The 26683-nt window shown below is 45.0% G+C and overlaps 3 protein-coding genes across 5 annotated transcripts; 1 reads left to right on the plus strand and 2 right to left on the minus strand.

Moving 5' to 3' along the window:
- Positions 1 to 383: 383 nt before the first annotated feature.
- LOC127306358 (ethylene receptor 4-like) lies at positions 384 to 2692 on the minus strand. The gene is made up of 2 exons (XM_051336971.2): positions 1046 to 2692; positions 384 to 951 (listed from the first exon to the last, which is right to left on the minus strand). The coding sequence occupies exons 1-2, from the start codon at positions 2690 to 2692 to the stop codon at positions 430 to 432; spliced, it is 2169 nt and encodes a 722-aa protein (XP_051192931.1). The 3' UTR covers positions 384 to 429.
- A 7408-nt stretch (positions 2693 to 10100) lies between these two features.
- On the plus strand, positions 10101 to 15761 carry LOC127306359 (KH domain-containing protein At5g56140). Of its 2 annotated transcripts, none has more exons than XM_051336973.2 (7): positions 10101 to 10498; positions 11098 to 11183; positions 13351 to 13499; positions 14222 to 14326; positions 14403 to 14519; positions 14947 to 15090; positions 15212 to 15761. In XM_051336973.2, exons 1-7 carry the CDS (start codon positions 10389 to 10391, stop codon positions 15362 to 15364), a joined length of 864 nt encoding a protein of 287 aa, XP_051192933.1. In that variant the 5' UTR covers positions 10101 to 10388; the 3' UTR covers positions 15365 to 15761. The 2 variants fall into 2 exon arrangements, with proteins under 2 accessions (XP_051192933.1, XP_051192934.1); XM_051336974.2 differs by having other exon boundaries at positions 10105 to 10498; positions 15215 to 15761.
- An 890-nt stretch (positions 15762 to 16651) lies between these two features.
- Positions 16652 to 25470, minus strand: LOC127306357 (enhancer of mRNA-decapping protein 4). Of its 2 annotated transcripts, XM_051336970.2 has the most exons (14): positions 24696 to 25470; positions 23875 to 23924; positions 23492 to 23648; positions 23191 to 23409; positions 22247 to 22375; positions 20725 to 21298; positions 20264 to 20592; positions 19670 to 20155; positions 18605 to 18964; positions 18408 to 18527; positions 18084 to 18254; positions 17770 to 17928; positions 17473 to 17598; positions 16652 to 17329 (listed from the first exon to the last, which is right to left on the minus strand). In XM_051336970.2, the coding sequence occupies exons 1-14, from the start codon at positions 25383 to 25385 to the stop codon at positions 17021 to 17023; spliced, it is 3879 nt and encodes a 1292-aa protein (XP_051192930.1). In that variant the 5' UTR covers positions 25386 to 25470; the 3' UTR covers positions 16652 to 17020. The 2 variants fall into 2 exon arrangements, with proteins under 2 accessions (XP_051192930.1, XP_051192929.1); XM_051336969.2 differs by having other exon boundaries at positions 19670 to 20592.
- Between the last annotated feature and the right edge of the window lie 1213 nt (positions 25471 to 26683).

Below are 26683 nucleotides of genomic sequence, written 5' to 3' on the forward strand. Positions count from 1 at the left end.
TGCAAAAGACCATCCGCCACCCTGGCCGCTAAATCGAAACATGTTATTGATGGTGCCGCGCAGGAGGGGTAGCGAAGTGGTCGCTGACGGACTGGCCTCTAGGTGGGCCCAAGGCAACTGTAGGCCAGTCAGGCCAAGGCTACAAGAGGCGGACACGCGCCATTGTCAGTGTTGTTTGTTCGCCGCAATGCATTCGCATTTCAAATTTTGGCTGCAAATAGATCGACACGAACACATTGATCCGCTTGCATTTGGATCGTCTATCATCTTCGAAGAAGAACGATGGCCATGATTTTCTTTATTCGTGTTCCAGCTTGAGCCATCTGAAGCATGCACTTAAGTAGCACTAGCACTCTAGCAGTATGGAAACAGAACAAGAACGCAGTGCGTGACGTGACATCCCTCGCCCCTCGGTAAGTTCAACCATCGTCAGTTGTTCTGAAGTACTCCAGTGAGCTGAGCTCCGAGCGCCGTCAGGGTGATAGGTTTCTGCACCACGCCGTTTATCCCCGCCCGCTGGCACGTCTCGCGAACGCCGCCGCCGTCGTCCCCGCCTCCGAACGCCAGAGCGGCGACGACGAGCAGCCAGCAGCTGCTCCTGAGCTCCCTGATCCGGAGCGCCACCTCGAACACGTCCTCCGCCGCGGTGGCGCCCGTGTCGAGATCGAGGAGCACCAGCTGGAAATACGAGCCGGCGCTCTCCAGCAGGCTCAGGCAGTGCGCTCCCGACGGCACCGGCATCACCTGGCACCCGAGCTTCTCGAGGAGCATTCGGGTCACCGCCCGGCTCACGCCGTCGCTGTCGGCGAGCAGGACCCTCAGGCCGTCGAAGCGAGGGATAGACGGCGCCGACGTCCGCCGGTGCACGCCCGGCTGTGGGAGATGGAACTGCAGGACGACGGTGATGCGTGCTCCGTCTGATCCCGACGACCGCATGCTGCCGTTCATCATCTGACGATCGAAGAAAGAAAATGTGTGAACGATCATCGAACCATTTGCAGATAACTAGCAATTCCCCTTTTAAATCAATTTTGGCGCACTTTACCTGCACGATCTTGTTGCACATGCCGAAGCTAAACCCCATCTCGGAGCTGGCGGGTCTGACCGTTGGTGTTTCCATCCGAAACTGAAACTCAACACGTACGGTGCAACCTGTAGATGATCGCATCGGCGTCCAGTCCCGGCCGTACCTCTCCTCGTCACTAACACTGCGCCTCTTGACGGAGAACGAGAGGCATCCCGGCGCGGCGCCATCGCACGGCCGGCGGCTCAGCAGAGTGCCCACCATGTGCAGCAGGAGGTGGAACACCCTCGTCTCGTCGCCGACGACCCACTCGGGCAGGGGATTCTCCGACTGGTGCGAGAACACGACGCCACTGCACCCGGACAGGCATCGCGCGACGGCCATACTCTCCCTGACCAGCGCGTGGAGGCCGAACGGCACGCGGCTCATCGTCAGCGTCTCCGCGTCCGCGTCGTTCGCTAGCGCCAGCGAGAGCGCGCTCGTCCGGGCAATGGCGTCGACGACGAGCCTCTGCTCGGGCCGCATGTTCTCCGTGGCGGCGGCGTGCCGCAGCATGGAGAGCAGCCCGGCGACGGAGTGCATCTGCCTCTGCATGGCGCCGCACATGGCGCTCTGGGCGGAGTGGATGGCCTCCGTCGCCGTCGCCGCCTCGTGCTTCGCGTACAGCAGGTCGCCGTGCTGCTCGGCGAGCCTGTCTCGGAGCGACTGCCACTCCTCGAGCACCGCCGCGTGGGAGAGCGCCACGGCGACCTGGTCCGCGACGACCTCCACGATCTCCAGGTCCTGGCCGCTCCATCCACGCGAGCCATCGGTGTCAGGCAGGACCAGCACCAGGATGGCATAGGAGCTTGGCTCGGGAGTTCTCCCGCCGTCGAAGTTGGAGACCTTGAGCATGGGCATCCGTATGGCGGCCACGGATCCCCGGGGGCTAGCCGTCGCGAGCGCCGAGCCCGGCCCGAGCACCTTGGCGGCCTCGCTGGACATCACGTGGACCACGTCGGGGTCATCGGCGGGGATAAGGGCCTGCGAGCCCAGCTGCACTGCGCCCTTGTCTCTCAGGCTCACCTGGTGCACCAGCTGCAGGACTTGGTCGTCGCCGTCGGGCCCGGGGCCAGGCACCCAGACGGCGCAGACGTGGAGCGCGAGCGCGTCGGCGATGTGGAGCAAGGTGGTGTGGAGAATGGCGTGCGGGTCGAGCGGGGAGGCGCGGATGTTACGCGTGAGCATGCGGACGACGCGGGAGGTGGCCTCGACGCGGCGGCGGATGAGGCCGAGGTCGCGGTCGAGCTGGCGCGCCTTGGCGCGTAGGAGGGCCTCGCGGAGCTTGGCGCGGATGAGGCGCGGGATGAAGGTGAGGAGGGAGAGCGCGGTGGCGGCGGAGACGAGCGCGGCGAGGAGCTTGGCGGCGGTGGAGGCGAGGAGGAGGCCGGACGAGTGCGGGTGGTGGTGGGAGAGCACGGCGAGCAGGTGGATGGAGCCGCCGAGCACGGCGAAGGCGGCCAGCTGGAGGAGCAGCCACTTGAGCGGCGCCAGGTCGGCGCAGGAGGCGAAGTAGAGCAGCTCGAGCGGGATGGAGAGGTAGGAGGCGGCGATGAGGAAGTCGCTCACCTTCTGGCACTGCAGCATCGCGTCCACCGCGCCATCGCACCCGTCGCCGCACCGCCGCATCGGCATGTCTCCGATCGATTAATCAGTCGCACGCGTGCATGCAGAGGGGGGCGTTGAAGATTGAAGAAGCAGGGAGCGAGAAGAGAAAGGGGATTCCGTTCCGGCACTCCGGCGTGGCGGGTGGCGGTGCGGTGGAGCGGAGTGATCAGAGCGTCAATCCGTCATCGGAATGCGTGCATGCTGCGCGCGGCTTGACAAGTGTTGCGGCCGGGAAGCCTGCATGCTTCGCTCAGCTTGACAAGTGTAGCTTGCGCTGACACGACCGTCGACCGGTGTCGTGAGCCTGTGACTTGTCGATATCTTTTTCAGACGAACCACTCTGGACGATTTGGAGTATATCCGACTTGATAACAGCCCAGTGGCGGCCCATATCGTCCCCTTCATCCAACAACAGGATTTATGAGTCACTGGGCCTGTTCATCAGATATCCTACTGGGTACCATGTTTTCAGAGAATGGATGCTCGGCGGGCCGACGGCCCACGCCCGCCAGTTGAGAAATGAGAATTGGAGTAGTGTCTGTGTTCTGTTTGGGATTTCAGAAGGAAACAATCGAGAACGATGCAGAGTACAGTATATGCGTGGAAAATTCAATTCTAGGACACTAGACCTCCATCACAAGAGTACAAGACAAGAATGATGCAGCGTATATCCGTCAGCCGAAAATGCCAGAGAATGGCGCGCTCGGCGACTGATGTGAGTGGTGACTGGGATGGGATGCAGCGAAATTAACTGAATCTGTACACATATACTCCCTCCGTCTGGATTAAATCGACGCAGAGTGGTGTTAATCCTAGCATACAACTAGTGTTGTCTCACGTCAATTAAATGTGACCAGAGATAGTACTACAAGCATATGAGAGTTATCCACCACTTTTTCGTGTTAAAATTTTATTTTGGCATCATCTTACAGTTTTAGGATAAGATCCCACCACAATAAGTTTTTTGGTGGCGTGGCGGCGACGCTGATTTGCGACTTGCGAGAGGGGCGTGACGATAGAGGCTATGGAGTGACGACAAGCAGGGGGAAGCTAGAGGGCGCAGCAACGCTCGGTCGTGATGAGGGGGCCATAGTGCAAGCGCTCGACCCCAACGAAGGGCCGGGCCACGGCAGCAACGCTCGGTTCGAAGGGGGAGGCATGACACCATGGCTTGGCGGTGAGCAGAGTGCGGTGCGGCAGCACTCAAGGGCAAGAAGGATGGCGAGGCAGCCAGGCAGGGTGAGAAGGAGAGCGGGGCGACGCTACTGGTCTCTCTCCTAGCCCCGTGTTAATTGTAAGAGTTGGCCCACGAAGATGAATTTGTGGACCAGGTTTCATAAAATTATTTTTTTCATAAAAAGTGGAGGTTTTAAGCTATTAACTTGGCGGATGATGAAGTTGATCGAGAAAAGTAACACCCTAGAAAAACCAAGGTTTAAAATAGCGTGCTAAATCAAATAGCTAGCGGCAACCTCCTTTAAACGCTATGGACGCTATATCATGCTAATAGCGTGGTTTATTTCAAATAGAGTTTTCAAAATAATACTAAATATAGCCTAAAAATAAATAATTTTACTATAACGAATGGATATATAGTCTAAAAGTGACTGAATCATAAATACATAACCACATATAAAAATAGATCTCAAATATTTTAGAAGGCTAACATAATCATTTCACAAGGCAATAATATAGTATAAATTATTTATTAAAAATTATTAGCATTAGCGATATTATCTTCTAATTTTGAAGTGGAACCAACAGATTGCAGTTCATCACCGCGAGAAGTGAAAGCAACTTGCTTGAAAAAAAATAGCGCGCTAACGCTATGAAATTTTCGCGCGATATAGCATGTTATTTCGCAAATAGCGCCATAGCTAGCAAAATTACTAAAATTTAGCGTGGACCGTCTAGATATCCTATAGCGCGCCATTAACAGATAAATATGTGCTATTTTAAACCTTGAGAACAACGGAGAGTACCTCTAGGCTAATACAACATGGGAAGCTCATCTCACCGTGGACCTACCGGCAAGCTCGTCGATCATGCAAATCATTTGACCTCAGAGTAACTCTTCAGGCCATGTCAAAAACCAACAGAGGACCCAGGGCTACAGCAACCATGTTTGAATTTGCAGTATCATCTGTCGAGAGAATACAGCGAGCACATGTCACATCTATCATTTGACCTCTACTAATTATTATAATTTCTCCCTCAAGAGCACCATACCCATATTATTAATCTTTCCAGCATCTGCTCCGTATCAACGATTTGCTCAGGTTCCATAAAACAAATCTGAAGAACTCGATCGGTACAGGTAGGCAAGTGACAGCCTGCATAGTGTGCGACGGCACCCACTGTCCGAAACCTATAATAACTACCGCAACCCGAATCGGTAGCAGCATTGGATACCCGCGCCGCGCCGCGCTGCCGCAACCACCGTTTTGTTTCGAACGGCGCTTGCTCCTCTGGCCTGGACGAAGATGATTATGTTTGTCCTTCAGACCGGACGGCTCCTTCTGGACCAAAAAAACTGGGGTCGATCGGGATCCGATCGGGACCTCGTGTTTTCATGGCTTTGCCAGTGGTTGGTTGCCACTAGGACTGACTTGCATCGTGTAAGTTGTTGGGTGTATGTCTTGTTGATATGCGATTCGGTGAGACTGGATTTCACACTGTTCTCCTTTGATCAGAAACTAACCACTAATGCCCAGCTCGCGTGATGTAGTACTAGTAGTAGATGATGAGCATAGCCAAATAGGTCCATTCTCGCACGCAGCTTACCCATGCAAATATGTTAGAAAAAATATGTAAATATCATCCTAGAAATCTAATGATGCTACAGTTTAGTATAATAATATTTTTGAAAAAGATATTGGCCAGTCAATTGAGAATTTTCTCAAGTCTACGAAATAAGGTTTACCATCGGACTGACCACTAGTCCGTGTTTCGAAGGCAAAGCCGCCATCTACACGCCAACACCGGGAGATAGACCAAGCTCGGAGTTTTTCAAATCAGGATACCATGGTGTCGAAGTAGAAGGAGGAGACCTCGATGGAGAAGAGGGCTAGAGTTGGAGTGTTCGCAGTAATCCAAAGCGAGCTTGAACTAGGAGACGTCATCGACGGTAGGAGAAAGAAGATTGTGAAACATAAATAATAAACATTGAAATTCTAGAGCATTATCAAAGATTACTACTCCCTCTGATCCTAAAAAACTGTCGGACGAACGTTTTTGCAAACACACCCTCAATCAATTTAGCTAATCAACCCGTCGTCCCTGGCCAGCTTGCTTACATGCATCCGTATGTGGGACCATATGCATGTTGCTACGCATGTGCGGCTCGGTACTGTGCCAGGAGACACATGGTGCAGCGCATAGGTGGGCAGTTCGTCATCAAATTGATTAATTTCAAAGGGGTTAGCAGTAAAACGTAATTAGACTACAGCTTCCGACACTTTTTTAGGATCGGAGGGAATAGAATTTAGAAGAGCATCGGTTTTGCTAATTCTCTATCATCCAAAAATTCCCGATTATTTAGCTTGTTGAGAATAGTCGATTTTGACATTGAGGCCCGTGCAAGATTCAATGATTTTATATGCTATGGAATCAAACAGTGCACTACTTTTGCAACATATTTAAATATGCACAAATTAAATTTGTAAAGTCAACTGAAAAATATAACGATTGTCCTAAGTCAGGCTATTTTATATGCGATCATGTTCACAGAGTAACATATCAACATCCAAAACACAATTCAATTTCATTAGGATTTGCGATACTCTCTTCATCCTAAAAATATGTATCTTAAATTTGCCTAAAATTTACATGCATCGACCAAACATTCGGTCGGTTTCAGATTCTGGACCATACCGGAACACTACTGGTGAGCTTGGCTTCACTTGGCTTGCTTTTCTTGTCATGGCTAGACGATGTTGTTGGCAGGCGGATTCTCCTGCCGTCTCTTTCTCGCGGCGCCATCAGCAGCACCCAGCACACGAAACCTTTTCCCTTTTCTTCCGCCTCTCCTTTTCCTCTCGCAAGGGGGACAGGCTGGATCGACGGGGACGGCCAGCCGGACCATCGCCATTCATCTTGCGCTGCCGAGTAATCGCTTTGGAGAATATATTCATCCCCTCCTGCTCCTGCTCCTGCCTGCCTGCGTAATGGTTATCTGCTCAGACTCCGTCCATGTCACTCGAAGAGCTAGCCGGAATCTGCCCGGTGCATTTTTTTCTCTCTGATTTGAAAAGTATCTTCTTTTTTTCTTTCGAAGGGGGAATTCATCTTGTATATCTGTTAATTAATTTGGAGGAGTACGTAGTATATACCGGAAATCACGATCAGCTCAACTAGACGCGAAAGTCGTACGTCCTCCCTGTATTCCTGGAGCTGCTACTATGCTGCATTTTGTTTAAAGCAAAGTACTACCACGACGCATTATTGATGCTTGGATTGTATGTGCACGGATTAGGCGATTTTTTTTTACCTGCAAAAAAAAGCCATGATGACCTCAAGGGATTTTCCATTTTCAATGTAATAAGTCATAGATGTCGTTTTATAAAAATGCTATTCTCTCTCCGATCCATATTAAGTGTCAGGGATATACTAAATTAAATTTAGTTTTCAAAAGTACAAGGTAGACATAAACACACAAACAATGTGACCCACGTCGACCTGGTGCCACATGGATTATCGCCAAATGAGCATATCAGCGACGGTATTTTTTTTGCGGGTAAAAGAGGATTCTATTAATCAGATAGGGTTACAAGTAGCTCTAGTTCAAGTTCTTGAAACATGATATCAGGACTTGAGGACCTGAACCGAGCCACACGGAAGCTTGGTGTTCCTGCAACATGATATTAATGACAGTATTGGTTGCCTAGGATCCGCGATGAACAAACTAAATAAATTTTTCACGCAAAAACAACAAGTTAAATTGTTTTAGGTCCCGAACATATAGTATTAAATTGGTGGGAATACCTTGACACACCACGAATAGTTATAGGACTTGTGATGATCAGAAATTCGTTTTGGAGCTTAGGTGAGATGGAGCTTAGTATTTTTTAGAATTTGAAAACATGATTTTAAAGTTGCAAAAAATTTGAGACATAGATAATATTGTACTCTACCAACTGCAAAATCTCAACCCTAAATATCGTATATTCTAGTCTAAAAATTACAAAATCTGACATTTGAGAGGTTTGAAAATTTGCACTGTTCACTACTTTAGATGTCAGATTTTGTTATTTTTGCGCAGCCCATAATACTTGGTATTTCGAAGTGAGATTTTTTCTTGTCAGTAGATTACATTTTCCTCTACATCTAGAATTTTTTGTCCGAATCTTTTGAAACTTCAAAACACCATTTTTTGAATCGTTCAAAAAAGAGATCCATGTAGCCCGAGCTCTAAAAGTCCGCACTCTTGTGATGATCTACTTTACTTGGGCTCATTTATCATGAAAAATTGCAAAACCGAATTTTGGTTACATGTGTGATTTAATTTTTATTTAACCCATCACATAATTTACGAAACCAAACTATACATACAAGCTTAGAGCACACACATTTATGAATTGGAAGGCCCCCAAAAACTTCAACTCCACATAGCAGCTGTTATACGAAAAAGTCTAGCCAACCAGTGTCACTTGCATGTCAGGTAGTTTGTCAAGATCAAAGCCATGTGTTTCAAGTGTTGTACATAATCTACTCTTTTTCGTGATCGTGGGAACACCTAAGAACATGCAGGGGACAAGCTTCGTTCATCATGGTGACTGGTGTGTATATACCTCCGAAGTCACATCTCTAGCTACCTGCTTGTCCGCGCTTTACCACCACATGGAATTTACACGTTTCCATGGTGATGTAGCTAGCACTAACACGTAACCAAATGAGAGAAAATTAATTAGCGACAGGGCTACGCTACGGCGACGTCGATCGCCCTTCTTATCCAGCGAGTTTATCTGGCAGGGATTTGCTTGTGGCCGGAAGAAACTTGGGTGTGATGATTAAGGGCGAGAAACTTAGGAAGAAGCTTGCGGTGGAATCAAGCAGCTGGTTTTTAATCATGTCAGTCAAAGATGTTGTAACTGAAATGATTAAAAAAAACCCATATTTCTCACAGTTACGATATCTTGTTCAAAACGATGTCCGAAGAGGGAGAACGACACCGAAAGTGCCTCCATCGCCTGATCTGAGAGACCCAAATCTAGGGTTTCCCCTGAAACATGTATGTAGGGCAGGAGATTCGTAGCCACGACACCTTTACCAAGCTAACGATGCCCACGGCTACCGCCATTGCCAGCCTCGACCGAACGGAGCTTCGCTTCCCAGATCCGCCATGAGCCAAGCCGCTGCATATATGGGAGGGAGCTGCCTCCATGCCTCACTGCAGCTCTTCCTTCAGGAGGTCAACCAGTTGAGTCTGGCCACCATCGCCGTGAGGAGGCCTCACTACATCCCAAGGAGTTGTGATTGTCAGCCCCCCTCCCCCGCTACACCTTCCGATTTCCACCTATGTCGTCCCAGCGACGACCCTTCTCCGGGCGAAGGGGACCATCGGGGCATGCCCGCCCCTCGCCCTCCGTCATTGCCAGTGGCGGCCTCTCGCTAGGAGATCGATGTGGAATCGCCCCCGCGTGAGACGGACCAGAAGGTGGTGGGGAGGGGGCGCGGCAGCGGAGAGAGCAGGCCGGTGATGGGTGAGAGGATTTGAGCTAACAATGGTTTCAATTTCATTAAAAAAACAAAGATGATCAACAACACAATAAATAGATGTCGTGATAGTCATTGCATCCCTGGCACAATATTCTAGTACCGATAACTCTAGACAACCCAACCACAAAGTCTTACCCGTGACGCAAATCCTGAAACAAGCATTGGGCAGACAGCTTAATGTCACAACCCCAGCTTAACTACTAGTTACATTCTTTATTTATATTTGCGAAATACTAGACCATAAGGGAGTAGATGTGTAAACGGATTTTGAACCGGATTTCACTTTCTTATATTTTTTTATCAAGTTTTTTTAGCTGGATTGGGATCAAATAATGACTGGACGTGGATATAATACTGATTATGTTACTACACGGTCGTTCCTATGGGAAACGAAGCGGACTCAGGTTGGAAATGGACAACAATGATAGGATAAATGCGTCTACAAATAGAAAATTATATTTTCCTAGGAGTAAGATTTATCCAAATCTGTTACCAGCGCCCTATTTTGAGGGCCCTCTGACTCTAGACTTCACCTACCACTCCTAAATCTTGACTCAACACAAGTAGTAGGACAGTGTCCCCAGAAACTACCCGCTCCCTCTGAAGTTTCTCAACGCCCCAACAGCTTCCCGGCAATTTTTTACCGGCCGCCGAACCGAACCGAACCCAGAGGAGAGGAGAGGAGAGGAGAGGAGAGGAGACCGGGCGCCGCCGCCGCGGCCCCTCCGCTCCGCTCCGCTCCGCTCCGTCCACACCACTATTCCATCCGTTCGCCACTCGCTCGCGAGTTACCGCGCGACGCGCGGCGTCGGACTCATTCTCAGTCCGTCCCCTTCCTTATAAGCCCTCGCCCACCCTCACCCTCCTCCCCCTCTCCCGCACCCGCCGCCGCCATCTGCCAAGGACAGCGTCGGCGCCGGGCGAGGAGCAATAAGCTACCACCGCCGCGCAACCCTAGCCAGCCCAACTACCGCCGCCGACGGAGAGGAGAGGAGTAGACATGGCGTCGGGACGGTACATGGCCTACTCGCCCTCCCCGTCAACCACCCCGCACTCCCCGCGCATCTCGGGCCTCCGCGCCTCCTCCGCCGCCGTCGCCGAACAGGAGAAGTAAGCAACTACTATGCACCAAGCTCCCGCCCGCTGCCTCCCCTCCTTCTCCCCCTAGCTTCCCGTCGTGTCTGTGTGTAGAGCGTGGACTAGGCTAGGGAGTGTGTGTTGTTCGGGGTTCTGTGGCAGGAGTAGCCGCCCACGCTACCTTTGGGCGAGGTTCGGCTCCGATCGTGCCGGGGAGGCCAGATTCGGGCCTCCCCCCGCGCGGATTCGGCGTGTTTGGGACGACGACTTGGAAGGTTCCGCGGCCTGAATCTGGTGTTGGCCGACCCGACGAGGTTTAATTAGGGCTTTTACGCATCGGATCTGATCCCCCCGCGACGAGATCTCTGCTCTGTGGTAACCATTGCGTCTCGCCGTACCTTCGCTGGATTTTCGCTGAATTCAACAGCTCGGGCGCTCACTTCGCTTGTTCAGCTTGCTGATCGCCTTGTGGTTTTGCTCACTTACTAATTATTACTCGTATCGTTCGATCTATGGGGTGGATTTCATGGTTATTTCACCAAATTTTAACCGAGGGGGAGGAAATCTGAGTTGCTAAGCTGGAGTGGTGTACGACAACAGTGACAGATGTTCTAACCCCTTATCCTTTCCAGGTACCTTGCGGAGCTGCTCGCGGAGCGCCACAAGCTCAACCCGTTCGTCCCAGTGCTCCCTCACAGCATACGGTTGCTGAACCAAGGTGAGCTCTCACGCAATAATGCTATTACTACTATCATTGATAACACCTCTGTAGTCTGTACTGCTCGAATTGCTACTTCTTCCACGCAATTCAGAATATTCTCTTGTGATTGCGAGAGTATTTGACTCTCACTCACTGAGTGTGTGGTCTGTGTACCTCTTTCTTTGTTTCACGCCTCCATTCATCTTTGTATCATCTCGTTGCCTATGAGTGGTTACCCTTTTCGTACACAGGGTAAGTTGTTCTCATCTGCAACTGGTCTAGATTTACCACAAAACCAAATCATTCTTGATGTGTGCATTTACTTTGCGGATATTGTTGAGTGGGATATCCTGCTTCTCTTTATTTTGTAAAATGAGTAGAGATGTGTGGTTCATGATTGCTATTTAGCTGATCCCAACACTGGTGACCCCACTCCCTTCTTGTGTAACTATTCTTGCCTTAGCTAATGATGAAGCTCCACAGTAAGTTAATGTCTTTTGTGTCACTCCACCACCCTGCTTCCCTACCTACCACCCTCACCTTGCCCCCTCATCATCAGCTTAGTCTAACTCTCAACCTTTGCGGCTTCGTCTCCTCAAAGTCGTGTACTCGTCTAAAACTCTACATACCCAATCTTCTCTAAGAGCCCACCGCTAGCTCACTGTAGTCCAGCTCTAGATAAATGTCTACACTAACTTCACCGAGGTTTGCTGGGCCTCATTCAGCAAAATAGTGTAGGCGTGCTGTTCCAATGTACAAAATTGGATAGTACCTCATTTGATGACACAGCTCAATGTTTCAAGCTCATTGGTGCGCTTGCAACCCTGCAAATCTGCAATTATGTGTTCTTGGTGGCATTTGCATCTATTGGGGGTATTATAGTTTGAGTCACCATGGGGCATCATTTCTTTTGGAACTTTCTTTCGTGCGTGTGTGTCTATCTGCTTGGCCTAGCCCACATTTATTTGTTCACACTGTGGTGCCATTAGTTTATTTCGTTAGCTTATTGCTTCTAGCTCTTTTGAGTCTGTAGTGGCCAAGTGGCCATTACATCTGAGTTGTGCAGTAATAGCAAATCTTGCTCAAACAGTTGAAGGAACAGTTTATGTTAGTCACTGTGTTCATACGCAGCATTGCTGGGTTATTCAATGATAGAAATGGACTTTTACTTTTTCTTTATTATGATATGATGCTTTGATGAAATTTTGCCCTATTTTGACCAAACTGAGTCGACGGGCATTCTGATAAGAGGTTTCAAGTTCACATTATGGTCCTTTTTGGGAAGTGGAATTTTTAGAATTCTTAGGATTTAGCTTAAGTCGAGTTGCACCAAGAAAATTCGCAAATTAACCCCCCTGGTCTAAATGCCATTGCTTGGTGAGACAATAACAAAACCATTGTGGTACTGTGGGTGTCAGGGATTTTAGATCAAATTTCAATGGTGCATACCAGCTTCTATTTCTATAAATCAAGATTAGTCATGATTACTAGGATTAGGTTGTATTTTGGTTAGTGGAATGATTAGATTTGTTAGAGATCAATGATTCAGGGACTAAGTAAGCCATGTACTCATGCCTATAAATATGGTAACATGTACCCCATTATAATTAAGAAATGAAATACTTGGGGTGGTTTATAGAATTGTTAGTCAACTACATGGATGGCATGTCCATGAAGGCAATATATATCCTTGTCTCCTTCATGGTGATTCTTTGTGCTTGAGGATATTTTGAACTACTGGCACTAGTAAGCCACAGGGAAGCTTCAGCTTAGTTGGATGGACACCGGTGTGCCAACCTTTTATAGTTGTGAACACTTAGTAATCTTACAAAAGAGTTGCAAAGTTTTATACATTTTCTGTATGCCTCGTTCATGTTATTCTGGTTAGCTGTAATGTTGTATCTCTATTTATCTTTGTTGACTTCCCTTTATTCTAAATACTTGTTCTGCTATCCATCTTTTCTACAAGTGCATACTATTTATTTATTTATTTATTTTAGCATAACTTCTCAGCATAAATGTTATAGAGCTTTACAACTAACTATATAGATGTGCAGTTGATACTGTTATGACTATTAGATTAGTGACTTTCCACTAACTCGTCAGGTATATATGTGTATTTGCTAATCACTAATTCTAACTGCTAACTTGTACATCTTGTTCTTGAAATTGCAATTTGAAACAGAAATTATACGTGTTTCCACACTGTTGGAGAACGCCTCCCTTTTAAATCAAAGTGGCCTTGAACATGGTAGTCCACTAACATCTGGAGGATTATATTCAAATGGAGCAGCTACTGACATGAATGGGTGGACATCAGCATTTCAATCAGAAGTATGGATACTGACCATTTAACATAACTTACTCTTACATGTCTAATTACCAGTTTTGAAAGCTTAGATCAGGTTTTTACTAACTGATTGGGACACTAATGGGGCTAGTCGTTTTGTACCTTTTGGTCATTATGCTAATTTATTATTACTGGAATCTTAACTATGGGGTTTCAATCTGATATTGACACTGCTGAAGCTTTCTTGATACTGCTTGGTTCTTATGCTAACTTGCTAACTTTATCATCCCTTCCAGGCAGAGGGTTCAAAAGATGACATTAAAATCTTCTCTTTATTGCAACTGTTGGAGTTTGGCTAACATGCTAACACTAATCCACTAATTCGGCACAATATGCCAAAACTCTAACCAATATGCTAGTTAGTTGTCTAACATCAGCCTGGTAGTTGGTCACAGTGTTCCTAGGTCTTTCCCTTGCCGCCGTAAGATGAGTTTGAGATGATTATTACACAATACTTGTGAGTATCTGAACCTTAGCTTGTCAATAAAATAAACAGCATATGAGTCACTTGCCCAGCAGTTGAGTACTTACATCACTGTTAAGCACAATCATGTAACTATTACGACAGTCGTAAGTAAGCTGTGGTTAACTAGTTCCTTACGTTTGGTTTTTTTTTTCTTTTGAACTGCTTACGACAAAAGCTATTCCTGTTTCTCCATATCAAAAGATACTAAAAATCTAAATTATTGAGCTGTAACCATTTCAGAGTTCATCTGCTTATAGCTGGCGCGGAGGTTCTCAAGGCAGCTCATCTGGACTAATTGTTAAGAAACAAATGAGGGTTGATATTCCAGTAGACCAATATCCAACAGTAAGTGTACTTTTCCTATGGTATCATACTATGAATTGTTGTGTCCCTCATGGTGCATTTATGTTTATTTTTCTAGTACAATTTTGTTGGTCGCATCCTTGGTCCTAGAGGAAATTCCTTGAAGCGAGTGGAGGCGACTACTGACTGCCGTGTGCTAATAAGAGGTCGGGGAAGCATTAAAGATCCAGCTCGGGTAACTCCTGATACCATGCTCCTTAATCTCATCAATTAGATGGACTGGCAAATCTGGTTTATAGGTATTGGTCATGTATGTCGGGCAAGTTTGTGTCATAAGCGTCACTAGGATAGAGCTGTATCATTGTCACCTTTCCTAATCCCATGTTATGGATGGATCAGGCTTTTACCTTTCGGTGCCCACCCCATTCTTTATTTAGCTATACTGGCTGTTTTGCAGGCTTCTCCCCATCCGCTTCTTATCCTTAACTTTCTGATATATTGTTAGAGCTTATATATTTCTGGTAGGTTGGATCATCGTACAAAAATTGTTCTGTTTCCAATAGGAACCATCTGCCCTTGAAGTTTACCCTTTTGCCTTTTCGCATATTTGTGTTTGTTTTTGTATTTGAGTGGACCTTAACACTTCGTTCGTGCTAATGCAGGAGGAAATGATGCGAGGAAAGCCAGGATATGAACATCTGAATGAACCCCTTCATATATTGGTTGAGGCAGAGATGCCTGTTGAAATTATTGATGCTCGTCTGATGCAAGCCCGTGAGATCCTTGAAGATCTGCTTAAGCCGATGGTATGCATGATATTTGATGTCTCTTAAACTCTTAAGCTAGTTCTCTGTTATTTGACCTGAGATCTTATAAACTATTCTGCAGAACCATGTCTTAAAGTTGCTCTTTTTTATTTTTTATAAGCAGGATGAGTCTCAGGACTTCTTCAAGAAGCAGCAGCTCCGTGAGCTTGCAATGCTCAATGGCACCCTTCGAGAAGAAGGGATGCAAAGATCTGGTTCTCAATCCCCTTTCCACAACAGCCTTGGAATGAAGAGGGCCAAGACAAGGGGGTAAATGGTCATGTGTACCAAGGGAGAACCAATCATCTATCCTGAGGCTGAAACTGAGTATGCCTATGGGTTTGCCTTCCTGGCTAATGGCGCAAAAATGGTCTCGCACCGCTAGCATCGGAGCGGCCCGTACTTGATAATACATATATCTGGAATTGTGTTGGCTGCTACTGAAGGGGTTTGGTTATGGCAACATTGGATGTTGACTGTTGAGCTATGTATTGGGTTGTGCAAAGTTTGGTAGCAATGTGGTTTGTGTATTGCTATGAGCTCATGACTAGGGTTTTGATATAAATCTCTGTGCTTGTATTTTGAAGTTTTGTTGTCTAATTATGTTATTTGGGATTGAATAACGTTGTAACTTGAACGCACTTCTATGAATTAGATATTGTACTACATAAGCATCGTCCTTCCGTTATTCCGTTTCAACATCTCATTTGCTATTGTGAGTTTTTAGCTGTGTTATCTGTTTTAACATCTCATTTTCCATCGTGATTGTTCAGTTGAGACTACGTATGGATTGATTGGTATTCCTGCCGTTCTGAAATAAATTAATTTCTAAGTTTATACTACATTGAACTTAACTAACTTCAACCAAATTGATAGATATAGGTACTACAACATCAAATCTGATATTGTGAAAACATATTGTAGATGAATCTAATAAAATTAAATTGGGGTTATAGATGTTGATATATTTTTCATAAACTTGGTCAAGCTTAAAATAAGTTAACTTAAACAAATCTAGAACTTCAATAATTTAAAACGCTTGAAGTAGCGGGAGGGTGTAGTGGCTTTTTTTTAGAGAACGTGTGTGCTTTATTAATCAACGGGACATACTGTCAATACAAATTATTTCCCGGATACACTCCAAGACACACCACACCACACCACACAGATCTACTAGACAAATTAAGAGACCGAGCTAAACGATGCGCTGCAACATTTTACAAGTGACTAACATAATGAAAACAACAAAACGAGAAAGAGGCCATCAGTGTCTTTAGCATGGATCACCGGTCCATAGATAGATCGATCCCTCTCAGAATCATTGATTCTCTGACAGACAAACAATCTGAAGCAAAGATCAACTTGTCCAAACCTTCATCTACAGCAAATAAGACTGTCGATCTGATCGCTAAGGCTTCAGCAAGTCTAGGGCTAATAATATCACGGGTACATTCACCATATGCCCCAACAAACTGTTGTCAGCCACCCGCCCCATAATACAGAAAAAGCGTTGTGAGCCTACAAGTACATTTTAGACAAGATGCTCAATGTAATAACACAGTTAACAAACAAACACAATAAGCAATAACTTCTTGACACCTGAAGATCATCGATCTCTTTCGGTTCATGTTCATGTGCAAGCAAACGGCCGGTCACTAGTGCAAGCGGCTTCTACTCTATCAAAACTTGGAGCTACAAAGGACGACTGTGCGCTTAAAGAACAATAGACTTGTCGACAGTTCACATGGAAACACTCCAATTTAAGTCCAATACAAGCCTAATTTACACAAGGGGGAACACATCCACCCTCACCCAAGTTTAGCTGGTGGTAGTTTCATCATCCTTCTAGATTTCCCTTGCTTTTCAAAATTTCTCTCTATACAAAGAAAGAATAGACCATACTCCCCAGAGTTTCTGCAGCCAAAGGGAATCACTTATAGCTAAGCAGAACTGAGTTAATGACATGCATGAGCAAGCGGAGATTGCTGATATCTGCTGGATTGGTGCTGGGGAGTGTCCGGTGGTGAGCCAATTTGGCGTAGACTTGCTCAAAGATAGGCCTCACGTGTGCGGCGATGACTTGGTCTGTCGGATTGATTGCCATAGCAACATCTGTCATCCATTGGATTTTCCGGGATGACTCAGTGTAAATATCAACTGCTAGCTGCTGTAGTAGGGCTAGAAGAACTCCCTGGTTTAGAGGAAGTGGGGCCATCGTACATAACCCACGCAAATCAACCTGTACAACAGGGTCAGCTATCATAATCCAACCCAGGCTATTCCAGTAATTAGGAAGGTAATAATGAACAAAGGTCATGTAGTTCTGGTTTTTTTTAAAGATTGCTAGTTCTGCATTAGTTGATTAATGAAGGAGGAAGATACCTGAGAGCATAACCAAGACACAATTGACACGTCACTTCTTTGAAGCGCCACTGTAAAAGCCTCATCAAATTTGCGTTCAGATATCAGTCTTCCCAGCTCCTTCATCGGATCCAATGGAGCCTCAACCTGACAAAATGCAAGGTACGAAGGTACGTTTAAAATAACAGGAATATAAGGCATGTGAACCCAGCTAAAACACTACTACATCAAAAGGCTTAGACCGTCGGCACAGATTATTTTACACATAAACAATAATCATAGTAAGAACCATTATGGAAAATCGGAAGGTTTTGGCACCTCTGGGGGACCAGTGATAGGGCCATTGTTGGGCTGCAAAACATTCGTATTTTGCGCACTGGCGTTCCCAGATGTAACCAGTGCCAATAGTTTGCGATGGCCATCAAGTAACTCTGATGTAAGACTCTGGGTGATTGACGACGCAGAAGTGATAGTTTCCTGAAAATTGTATGAAGAGTTTCCTTTTAGTACTATAAATTGGAAAGAAAAGGAGCAAAGTTTTAACTTACTATTTCTTGCCATTCCAAATACAAATATAAGAGTATAAAACAGATTGTAGCAAAAAAAAGAAAGGTAATTCCGAAATCATATACCTTTAAGGTGAGCACCAATGGAGTATGTGCTGCCTCGACCTGCTGCTGAATAGCAACAGCGTGCTCGGACATTCCTTTCTGAAATGCACTATCCACCTGCTCAAACATTGTCTTACAGGATTGTTCAAATGCTGGAACAAGCAATGATTCAAAGCTGGTGCGTAACACATCCTGCATGCATCCATTTAAAACAAATTAGTACATGTGGCAAAGCTAAGAACAGATTGACTTGTATATGGACAAATAACATAAGTCATCTACTGAGACACAAGAGTAACATGTTACATGACATAGCAGAATAACAAACTACAAGACGATACATACCTGAAGAATCTGCTTTACAGATGTATGAAATTGCAATTGGATTTGCCTAGCAACTGTAGCTTCAAGTTTTGCAGTAACAGACTTGTCCAGCTGATTGACCACCTTGTCACCCACCGCTTTCTAAAAAGTAAACAGTCAATAAAAGCAAGGGTGACAAAATCAAGAAGAACAAATACAACAAGAAGTTAGGCACAAACCTGAACTGAATCAGCAATTATAGAGCCCAAGGACTTCTCAATAATAGGTGTCATTGTCCGTGCAACAACAGGTCCAAGTGAAGAAACTTCTTTCTTAAGTGACTTCTCCAACATAGCGGGAAGGTCCTTGCTGATTGAGCTTGAGATGAGAGTGGTCATTTGCTGCATTCGTTCCCTTTCTGCCTTTTCACGTTTGGTGTTCTCCTCCAGGAAACGAGCCGACAAGGCATCCATGTTAGCCTTGATAGATTTCTCCATGGTACGGCCTAGCGACGTCTCAATTCTTTTACCTTCCTTTGCAATGGGAGCAATAACGACAGTACTTAGCTGTTTCTGCATGTCCTTCTGCATGATTATTAGCTGCAAGACACATGAGCAACACCGTAAATAAACTGAAAGCTCTTACTCATAAAATCTCCTTCCAACATTGATCCGAAAGCCATAAGTCAACATAGAAAACACAACCCTGTGATTTCCCAGTAACAAGTCTAGTAACCGGTCAACTGTCAGTTACTCTCAAGTTCCAGCCAAAATATTACGGAATCTAAAACTAACGCTTATATGCAAATGGAGAAGACATGCAAGAATATTTTGGACCTGTTAACCTCAAGCTTAAGCTTGTATGCTCTACATAAGAACAATCCAGTGCAAAAAAAAAAAAGGTGCATCCAAGCCAAAACTTTTGGTCTGAAATAACTCCTAAATGCTTATAAAGCACACATAGATTTAGTAATGTTTCTATAAAAGACCACACATGTTACACAATTTATGAAGTCCATAATCAGGATTTAAGTAATGTTTTCAAGTGCTACAAAAGCTAAGATGCTTGCAACACTATTTATAAAGTCCATCTAACACGAAACTAGTTGAGTAAGATCTAACTAACATCCAATGTTGAGAGTGCAGTCTACAATCTATAAAACTTAAAACCTTGAATTAGGGGAAATGTTGCACCAAATATGTTAGATATATCCAGCGTAAAAAGGCAGAGTATAACTTTAGAATATTACAAGCATCTCCATTACACTAAAGTTACTCCAGAGTGCACAGAAAATAGATGATCACCTGTTGAAGCATACTTTGCATATCAGCTACTTCTGAAGATGAATCAATAGGAGGGTATGCACTGCTGACAGGTTCATGTGAAGACTCAGTTGAGTTAAATGCACTTGCAGAAGGTGATGATTGACCAGATGCTTGAAGATGAAGAACCTTCTCCTTGGCAGATGATTGGTCCCTAGACACAGAGGAGTTATCACTTCTGCCAGGCATTTCCACACTTTTGTTCAGAACATTTTCTCCAGCAGCACCAGTATGGTCAGGAACCAGTCTATCCAATGATGGCTGTGATTCTTCAACACTATACTTATCAGTTGTTACTGAACGCTCACTTACCATTTCAACAGTTTGCTCAAACAAATTTTGTGCTTTCTCTGAGCTTTCACAAACAGCTTGAGCTTCCTTGATAGCTTCAAGTTCCTGACCAGATTTACTCTCATCGACATGTTTTGCTTCCACTTCTGTAATCCGAGGGCTACTAACAGAGCCATCCTGGATTTTTGCGCCATCAGATTTAGAGACCTGATTGCTTTCAGCAGTAGATAGAGCACCTGATATAATTTCAGATGGAGTTATGAGATGAGTGGCATTGCCTCCTACCTTAAACATCATACGAGGATTTGGAAGCATTTTAACATCACTGTGACTGTCTCTATATTCATCCTTCCCAAAACTGTCCTTTGGCATGGGTGTATCTTGTCTAGTCAAGGGAAGTGGTTTTGGCATTGGTGTATCTTGCCTAATCAACGCAACCGGCTCAGTGCTTCGGTTTGTCTGATGATCCAATGCTGATTGGTCTTTGTCACGATTGCCTAGTGATGGTCCTGATCCAGTAAGATCCATGTTTGCTGCAAGAGGGGCAGACGGAAGATGCGCAGAACCATCACCTGTGTGTGCAAGTGGTGGAGCTGATGGTTTATGATCAAATTCTGCAGATAAAACACAAGAAAAGATCTCTTAGTTACAAGAACATAGAAGCCTTTTTCTGAAGCAAGTTAGGGTAGGCTAAAAGATCTCTTACTTAATTGAAGCAATTGAATGAGAAATGATAACTCTTTTACCTGTAGTCTGATCAATAGTCGATTGTTTACTCGATGCACCAACAGTATAAGAATCAGTAAAGCTAGTTCCTGTGGATGACTCTGCTCCTGCCACTTCCAGAGGTGTATCGTGAACACGGGAAATAGCTGGGTCTCTTCCAAGTCCAGTAGTATCAGATGTAGGAGGCGAACAAAGTGATAACTCCAGCCCATACTGCTGGATGGCCATTGTTTGCACACAATAGACTTGAACTACCTGTTCACCATCAGGTTGGCTTTCATGTGTGCCAGTGAGACTCAGAATAGGCATCGCAACTGTAAAATCTGCAATATAATCCAAGCGGGTAGAAGCAGGATCCAGGCCATACTCAACATGCACAGCGTAAATAGCATTCTTCTTAGCATTCGCAAGTAAAATAATGTTTGCTTGAGGCAGCACTGCGACTTGGTTGAAAAATGCATCCTCGGCCTTAGGTTCCAGAGAACTAACAAGTTCCAAAGTCTGGGTGCAATTCCAAGTCTCAGATTCGCTTGGAAACAACCAGCCTTCTTCATTAGTAGAAGCCCAAATTCTAATTTCTCGGTTTAGGGGACCCTGCAGAATTAAGAACCAGAATAGCATGTAAGATGTTAACGTAATACAAAATGCAGTCAATTATTCTGTTTATCCGAAGATTACAAGAGCAGATTCAAATCTTGATTGTTTCTAACAGAATTGGAATATCCACAATTCCGCTCGTTTAAAAATAGCATTTCACAGATTATCCAAACCGTGAGCAGTCTTTGCCTCTTTAGCCCCTGGCGATTGTATGCAAATACTGCTCTGTTTAGATTTTTATTCAAAATCAAACAGTATAATCACCTAATAGTTCATTTTTAACTGAGACAGAAGATACATATCAATCTGCCATTGTGTTTTGTAGATGTAATGTTGTATGGGCTCGACACCGACGCACAAGTTATGCACCCACTATTTTCCAGCACAATGGTAAGTTCAAACTCCTGGATAAAGCATTTAGCCCAGGATAGGTTTTTTACGAGGAGCTGAACAAGATGCCCCAAGAGAAATGTGTGCTTGAAAAAGGGAGGTCAAATGGCGGAAATGCAATTTTGATCTCAGGTGCATATGCTCCTGCTACAGAGAAAAACCTTTTAAAATATCACAAAAAATACGAACACAAATTTCACGCGTATATGTCAACAATCCATATGTGTATGCCAAGTTTTGCGCGAAACCGATAGGTTTTGTGTCCTGTGTAAAAATGACAAGCAAAACGTCTTGTGAAGAGCTTATATTTAGCACCAAATTTTAACTTTTTTACACATGACACAAAAAGTATCGATTTTTCGTGAAACGACTTTGCAAACACATAGAACATCAAGATGCATCCGTAAAAAAATTTATCGGAATTTTTTGAAATTATATAATATGTTGAAATTTAATTTTAAAAACCAGGAGCATGTGCTCCCGGGAGCAGAAACAGCATGTCGGGTCAAATGGGGCAAACAATGGCACAAAAGTAATATGTGTAAGAATGCATACTGCCGTGATAAGATTTATATGATGTGGGCGCTCAGGTGCTGTAAGAAAGGCAACTGAGTAAACAGCTTGACCATCATGTGGCTTCAGGATCGACAAAGGCACTGGCTTGCGATCATCCCAAATCTTTACCTGCAGAATAGAACTACATACATTACAAATGCGCTTCATAAGGATGATTAGCACTTCTCTAGATCGCATTATACCTAACTTGAAAAGACAGACCAACTAAGTAACAAAACTGCTTGCGGCCTCATTTGTGCTTAAGGAGTTGATGTTATTTTCCAGCCAACTATAACCGGACAGCATCAGACTTCTCATTCCAGGACAGTATGGACAGGCTGATGATTATCCAATCTAGAGTTACACGAACATAGCAGATGAAATGTACTTCATGGTTTTTTTCCTTACATTGATAACACTCCCTCCGATCCAAATTACTTGTCGAATCTGCGACAAGTAATTTGGATCGGAGGGGGTAGTTTATACGGTAAATACTTCTTTGATATACGCGGAATGGCATAAATGCAGTCAAACCCATGAAATCAAGGGAGTTACAGTCCAGACAACAGATATTCTATGGACTGTTTCCAAAATATGTCATGACAGCCCCATCCAAATAACCCTTGACAATATACCCAGAGATAAATGGTTTGTTCTCCTTCCTCAGGAGGAAGTTGTGTTATGCCACTACAAAAGAGCAAAGCACTAAGATACTAAAGTTAAAATAAAACTCTACATGCCTATTGCTGAACGTATCAGTTACATATCAATGGTTGTTTGTATTATTTTTTCAGTGAAATGAAAGAGGAAGAAAGCTTCCCTATTTTTCTCAGACAAATGTTCAAGCACATCTTCAAGAAAATACAGTTTTACAAAATATTTTTCTGCCGATTCACTGGGAATTCCAAGTTTTACAAATAAACAGGAAGGTAATTGATACAAACCGTGCCATCTTTTGATCCTGAAGCCAGTCGGGTGGTCATCCACTGAGATATGGACAAATCTGTCACGTCACCATCATGCTTACCAACTAAGCGTACACCATCAATCAGCTCGTCAAGATGACATTTAATAGGTTCTTCCGTATTAAAGTCTCTTCCCTTTCCCACTTTAGTCGTGTCTATTCTTAAGACATAGTTTCTGATTCCAACAAACAGAAGTTCCTGTAGGATAGAGTGCAACTACATTAGTAAGTTGACATGCAAACATAACTTGGTAGCAACTGAGATGTAAATAGTTCCTTACTTGCTTATGAGAGTGCCAACAGATCCTTGGATGGTACGCTTCGGCATCACCTACAATCTGTATGGCGACTTCTATCTTGCCTGAAATTTGTGGTTTATTTTCTTCGTCATGTCCCTCGTCAATCCTCCAGACATAAATCCGACCATCTACACTCACACTGCAGCAGAAGCAACCAAGTTAGCATATATGACCAACAGAATACTGAACAATATGGAGAAGGATTTGATATTTTCATAGTAAATACTAGAGATGCATGACCTCGCAAATGTTAAATATGTGATCTCCAAAGGAGAATCGGGAGAGTGAAGATAACTTTTTGTTCTGCTGCTAACTAGGGGCATTATGAACAAATACAGATTATTTTGCTGTTCATTGCACAGTACCTTGCTAAACGATGGACGTCATCAGCAAAGAAAGCCATGTCCGTGACCCTCTGCAGAAAAACAAAACACAAGGCATAAGAAACAAATGCACTTTCATACACTGAGCAAAACTGACACCCGCGTGAAAATGAGGAGTGTGCAGCCATTTGAAGATAATACTCCCTCTGATCCAAAATTAATTGTTGCAGATTAAGCAAAATGTTGCCTAAAATCTGTCTAGTTTCAATGAACCAGCGTCAACTAATTTGGATCAGAGGAGTATCAAATATTGACATTAGAAATCCTCATTGACTTCCTTGAGCGAACATAAATGCTGAAAATGAACCACCACACAACAATGTATACTAATACTTCCGCGGGTGCCATGCCATAAGATGTTTGAGTCACCAAATTAAGCCAGTTCAGCGTCTCTTAACAATCTAGCGAACATAAAATCCAAAATAACATGGCTTTTACTACATAGTTATTTGATCAACCTCATCATGGCCCCAAGTGCAAATAATAATGTGTCATATCATAAGAAGAAAACACGAAGTTGTTTTGGAAGTAACGAGCAACAGAACGAGCCACGAACAACAAATGACTGCATTAGAAAGGGTAAAATGCCTAACTGTATGTTATTCTAGCAATCTAACTTATAGGCAATGCAACAGCTTCACTTCGAATTTTTTCAAACATTTTCCCTTATAAGCTGAACACAACGTCTGATGCGTCATTCATTAGTACTCATAACCCAGAGTATCAATTTCTCAAATGAACATTTCTCCACCAGAGAATCAACTAACCAACGATTTACCTCTCTGAAACCAAAATATATATACCTGTGTATGGCCACGTAGCAGTGAGCGCAGGGCGGTGTTGATGTTGAGCACGCGGATGTTCCCCATCTTGAGCCCATAGACGATGTAGGTCCTGTTGACGGCGATCTGCCTGCCGAGCACGAGGCCCGGGTCGGACGTGTACTTGGTGATGGGCGTGACCTCGAGCTGCGGCGGCTGCGCCTCCCCGGGCAGCCTGGAGTCAACGTTGTGCACCGCCTTGTCCCCGGCGCCCAGGAGCCGGCCCCTGGGCACCTTGCTGCTGGTGGTGCTGAGCATCCTGGCCGGGGGCGCGGACGGCATCGCCGGGAGCTGGAGCGGCTGCGAGGCGGTGAAGTCGGAGGAGGGCGGGGGCATGGAGACCGCGGACTCGAGGTGGCCCGAGCCGGCGTTGCCGAGCAGCTGCATGAGGCGAGCCCCGGGGTTGGGGTTGGGGTTGGGGTTTGGGTTGGGCATGGCGTAGGACATGACTGGGCGGGGCATGGGGTCCTGCGCGTAGTGGGGGTAGGGGAGGTGGTGGAAGGGAGGGGTGGCCGGGGGGTAGGAGTAGGGGCCGGAGGGCGGCGGCGGGCCGGCGACGGCGGGGAAGATGGGCGCGGCGGGGTTGGGCGGCGGCGGCCTGAAGAGCATGGACATCTCGAAGGGGGGGTTGGGATTGGGGTTGGGATTAGGGTTTCCGGCTGGAGACGCCATGGGTGGCGGCAGTGGAGGAGTAGATCTGGAAAAGTGGGGAGGAGGGAGATGAGTTGGAGTTGCGATGAAGGAAGCACTAGTGCGGGTCGAGGTGGATGGAGGCGGTGATTGTTTTTCTCCCTTTTCCGCCCCCGGGATTTCGCTTTATTTTGACCAAGGATCGTGAGAGGGTCATATAGTGCTTCAATGTTATTGTTTTTTTTTTCTGTTTGAACTGGCTTCTTAAACCAGTACAGAATGTGACCCATATACGCGCAAGTTGACACGTATACGTGGAATATTGATTCCTCTATACAATAATTTGTTTTTTTATTGATGAATTAGAAGTCTAGAAATAATTAGTGTCAGTGCAAAGTAATCAAATGATTGGGAACTCATTGGTGTAATGTTAAGAGGTGTATGTGTAATTCAACTAAACCACAATAGCTTTGAAGACAATAAGTTTGTGTTTTACGCCAAAAAAAAAGTTATCCAATGTTGGCGAAGATCCAAGCATACACATGCGATAGTAGAAGTGTGGCCGGTTAATTAGGCAAAAGCAAGAAAGATATTAATACCTCAAGAAAAGGAAAGGGGTTAATGTAGGACTAACATTTTGATACCATATTAAGTGCGCCCATAAAATGGATTTTTGGAAAGAGATAAATGGTGGTGTGGTGTAGGACACGTATATAATCTCATTGTTACACATTAAATGTGTACCTAAAATGGGTATTGAAAACCCATTCTAACATGGATACTCAAAGGGTTGACTATCTCACTTTCGGATGTATTAGTAAGTAGTTATATAAGCCGACGGAGATAACAGCTTTAGACAATCTTATTGTGCTAAGTATTTGACCAAAGACGATAAGAGACTAATGAAATGCTCTTGTTCAAATGCAAAAGAAGCTAGCAAACATACCATATAGTGGCTTTACTTACTAGTATCATAGACAATTACTAACATAGACAACATAAGCTTCATATTTATGGGTCCACGGTTCTTTTTTTGCAAGGGTATATTGAGTATGTTGTGTGTGCGGTGTGCCTAAAATCACACGTCAACTATGCTCGTTATTTATGGAGCCATGAAATATGTAGTTTCATCGAGTGATGAAACACAAACCCCGTCTTTACTTCTTTTATCGATGAATTAGAAGATATGTCGATCATAGTCGTACCTAGAAACAATTTGATGTCACTGTGAAGTAAGCAAATGATAGGGAATTCACTGGTGTAATGTTAAGAGATGTATGTGTATTTCAACAAACTCACAATAGCTTAGAAGATCATAACTTTGTGTTTAACACCAAAAA

The sequence above is a fragment of the Lolium perenne genome, chromosome 6 (genome assembly GCF_019359855.2).
Source record: "Lolium perenne isolate Kyuss_39 chromosome 6, Kyuss_2.0, whole genome shotgun sequence".
Lineage (NCBI taxonomy): Eukaryota > Viridiplantae > Streptophyta > Magnoliopsida > Poales > Poaceae > Lolium > Lolium perenne.

Bases quoted from the DNA above. Each gene is read 5' to 3' on its own strand.
- LOC127306358 (XM_051336971.2), bottom strand. From the start codon at position 2,692: ATGCGGCGGTGCGGCGACGGGTGCGATGGCGCGGTGGACGCGATGCTG. The intron at 952-1,045 runs GTAAAGTGCGCC...TTCGATCGTCAG, and splicing joins TGTGCAACAAGATCGTGCAG to ATGATGAACGGCAGCATGCG.
- LOC127306359 (XM_051336973.2), top strand. From the start codon at position 10,389: ATGGCGTCGGGACGGTACATGGCCTACTCGCCCTCCCCGTCAACCACC. The intron at 10,499-11,097 runs GTAAGCAACTAC...TATCCTTTCCAG, and splicing joins GCCGTCGCCGAACAGGAGAA to GTACCTTGCGGAGCTGCTCG. The intron at 13,500-14,221 runs GTATGGATACTG...TAACCATTTCAG, and splicing joins CATCAGCATTTCAATCAGAA to AGTTCATCTGCTTATAGCTG.
- LOC127306357 (XM_051336969.2), bottom strand. From the start codon at position 25,385: ATGGCGTCTCCAGCCGGAAACCCTAATCCCAACCCCAATCCCAACCCC. The intron at 23,649-23,874 runs GTACTGTGCAAT...CTTCTGCTGCAG, and splicing joins GACGTCCATCGTTTAGCAAG to TGTGAGTGTAGATGGTCGGA. The intron at 18,528-18,604 runs GTTTGTGCCTAA...TTTACTTTTTAG, and splicing joins TAATTGCTGATTCAGTTCAG to AAAGCGGTGGGTGACAAGGT.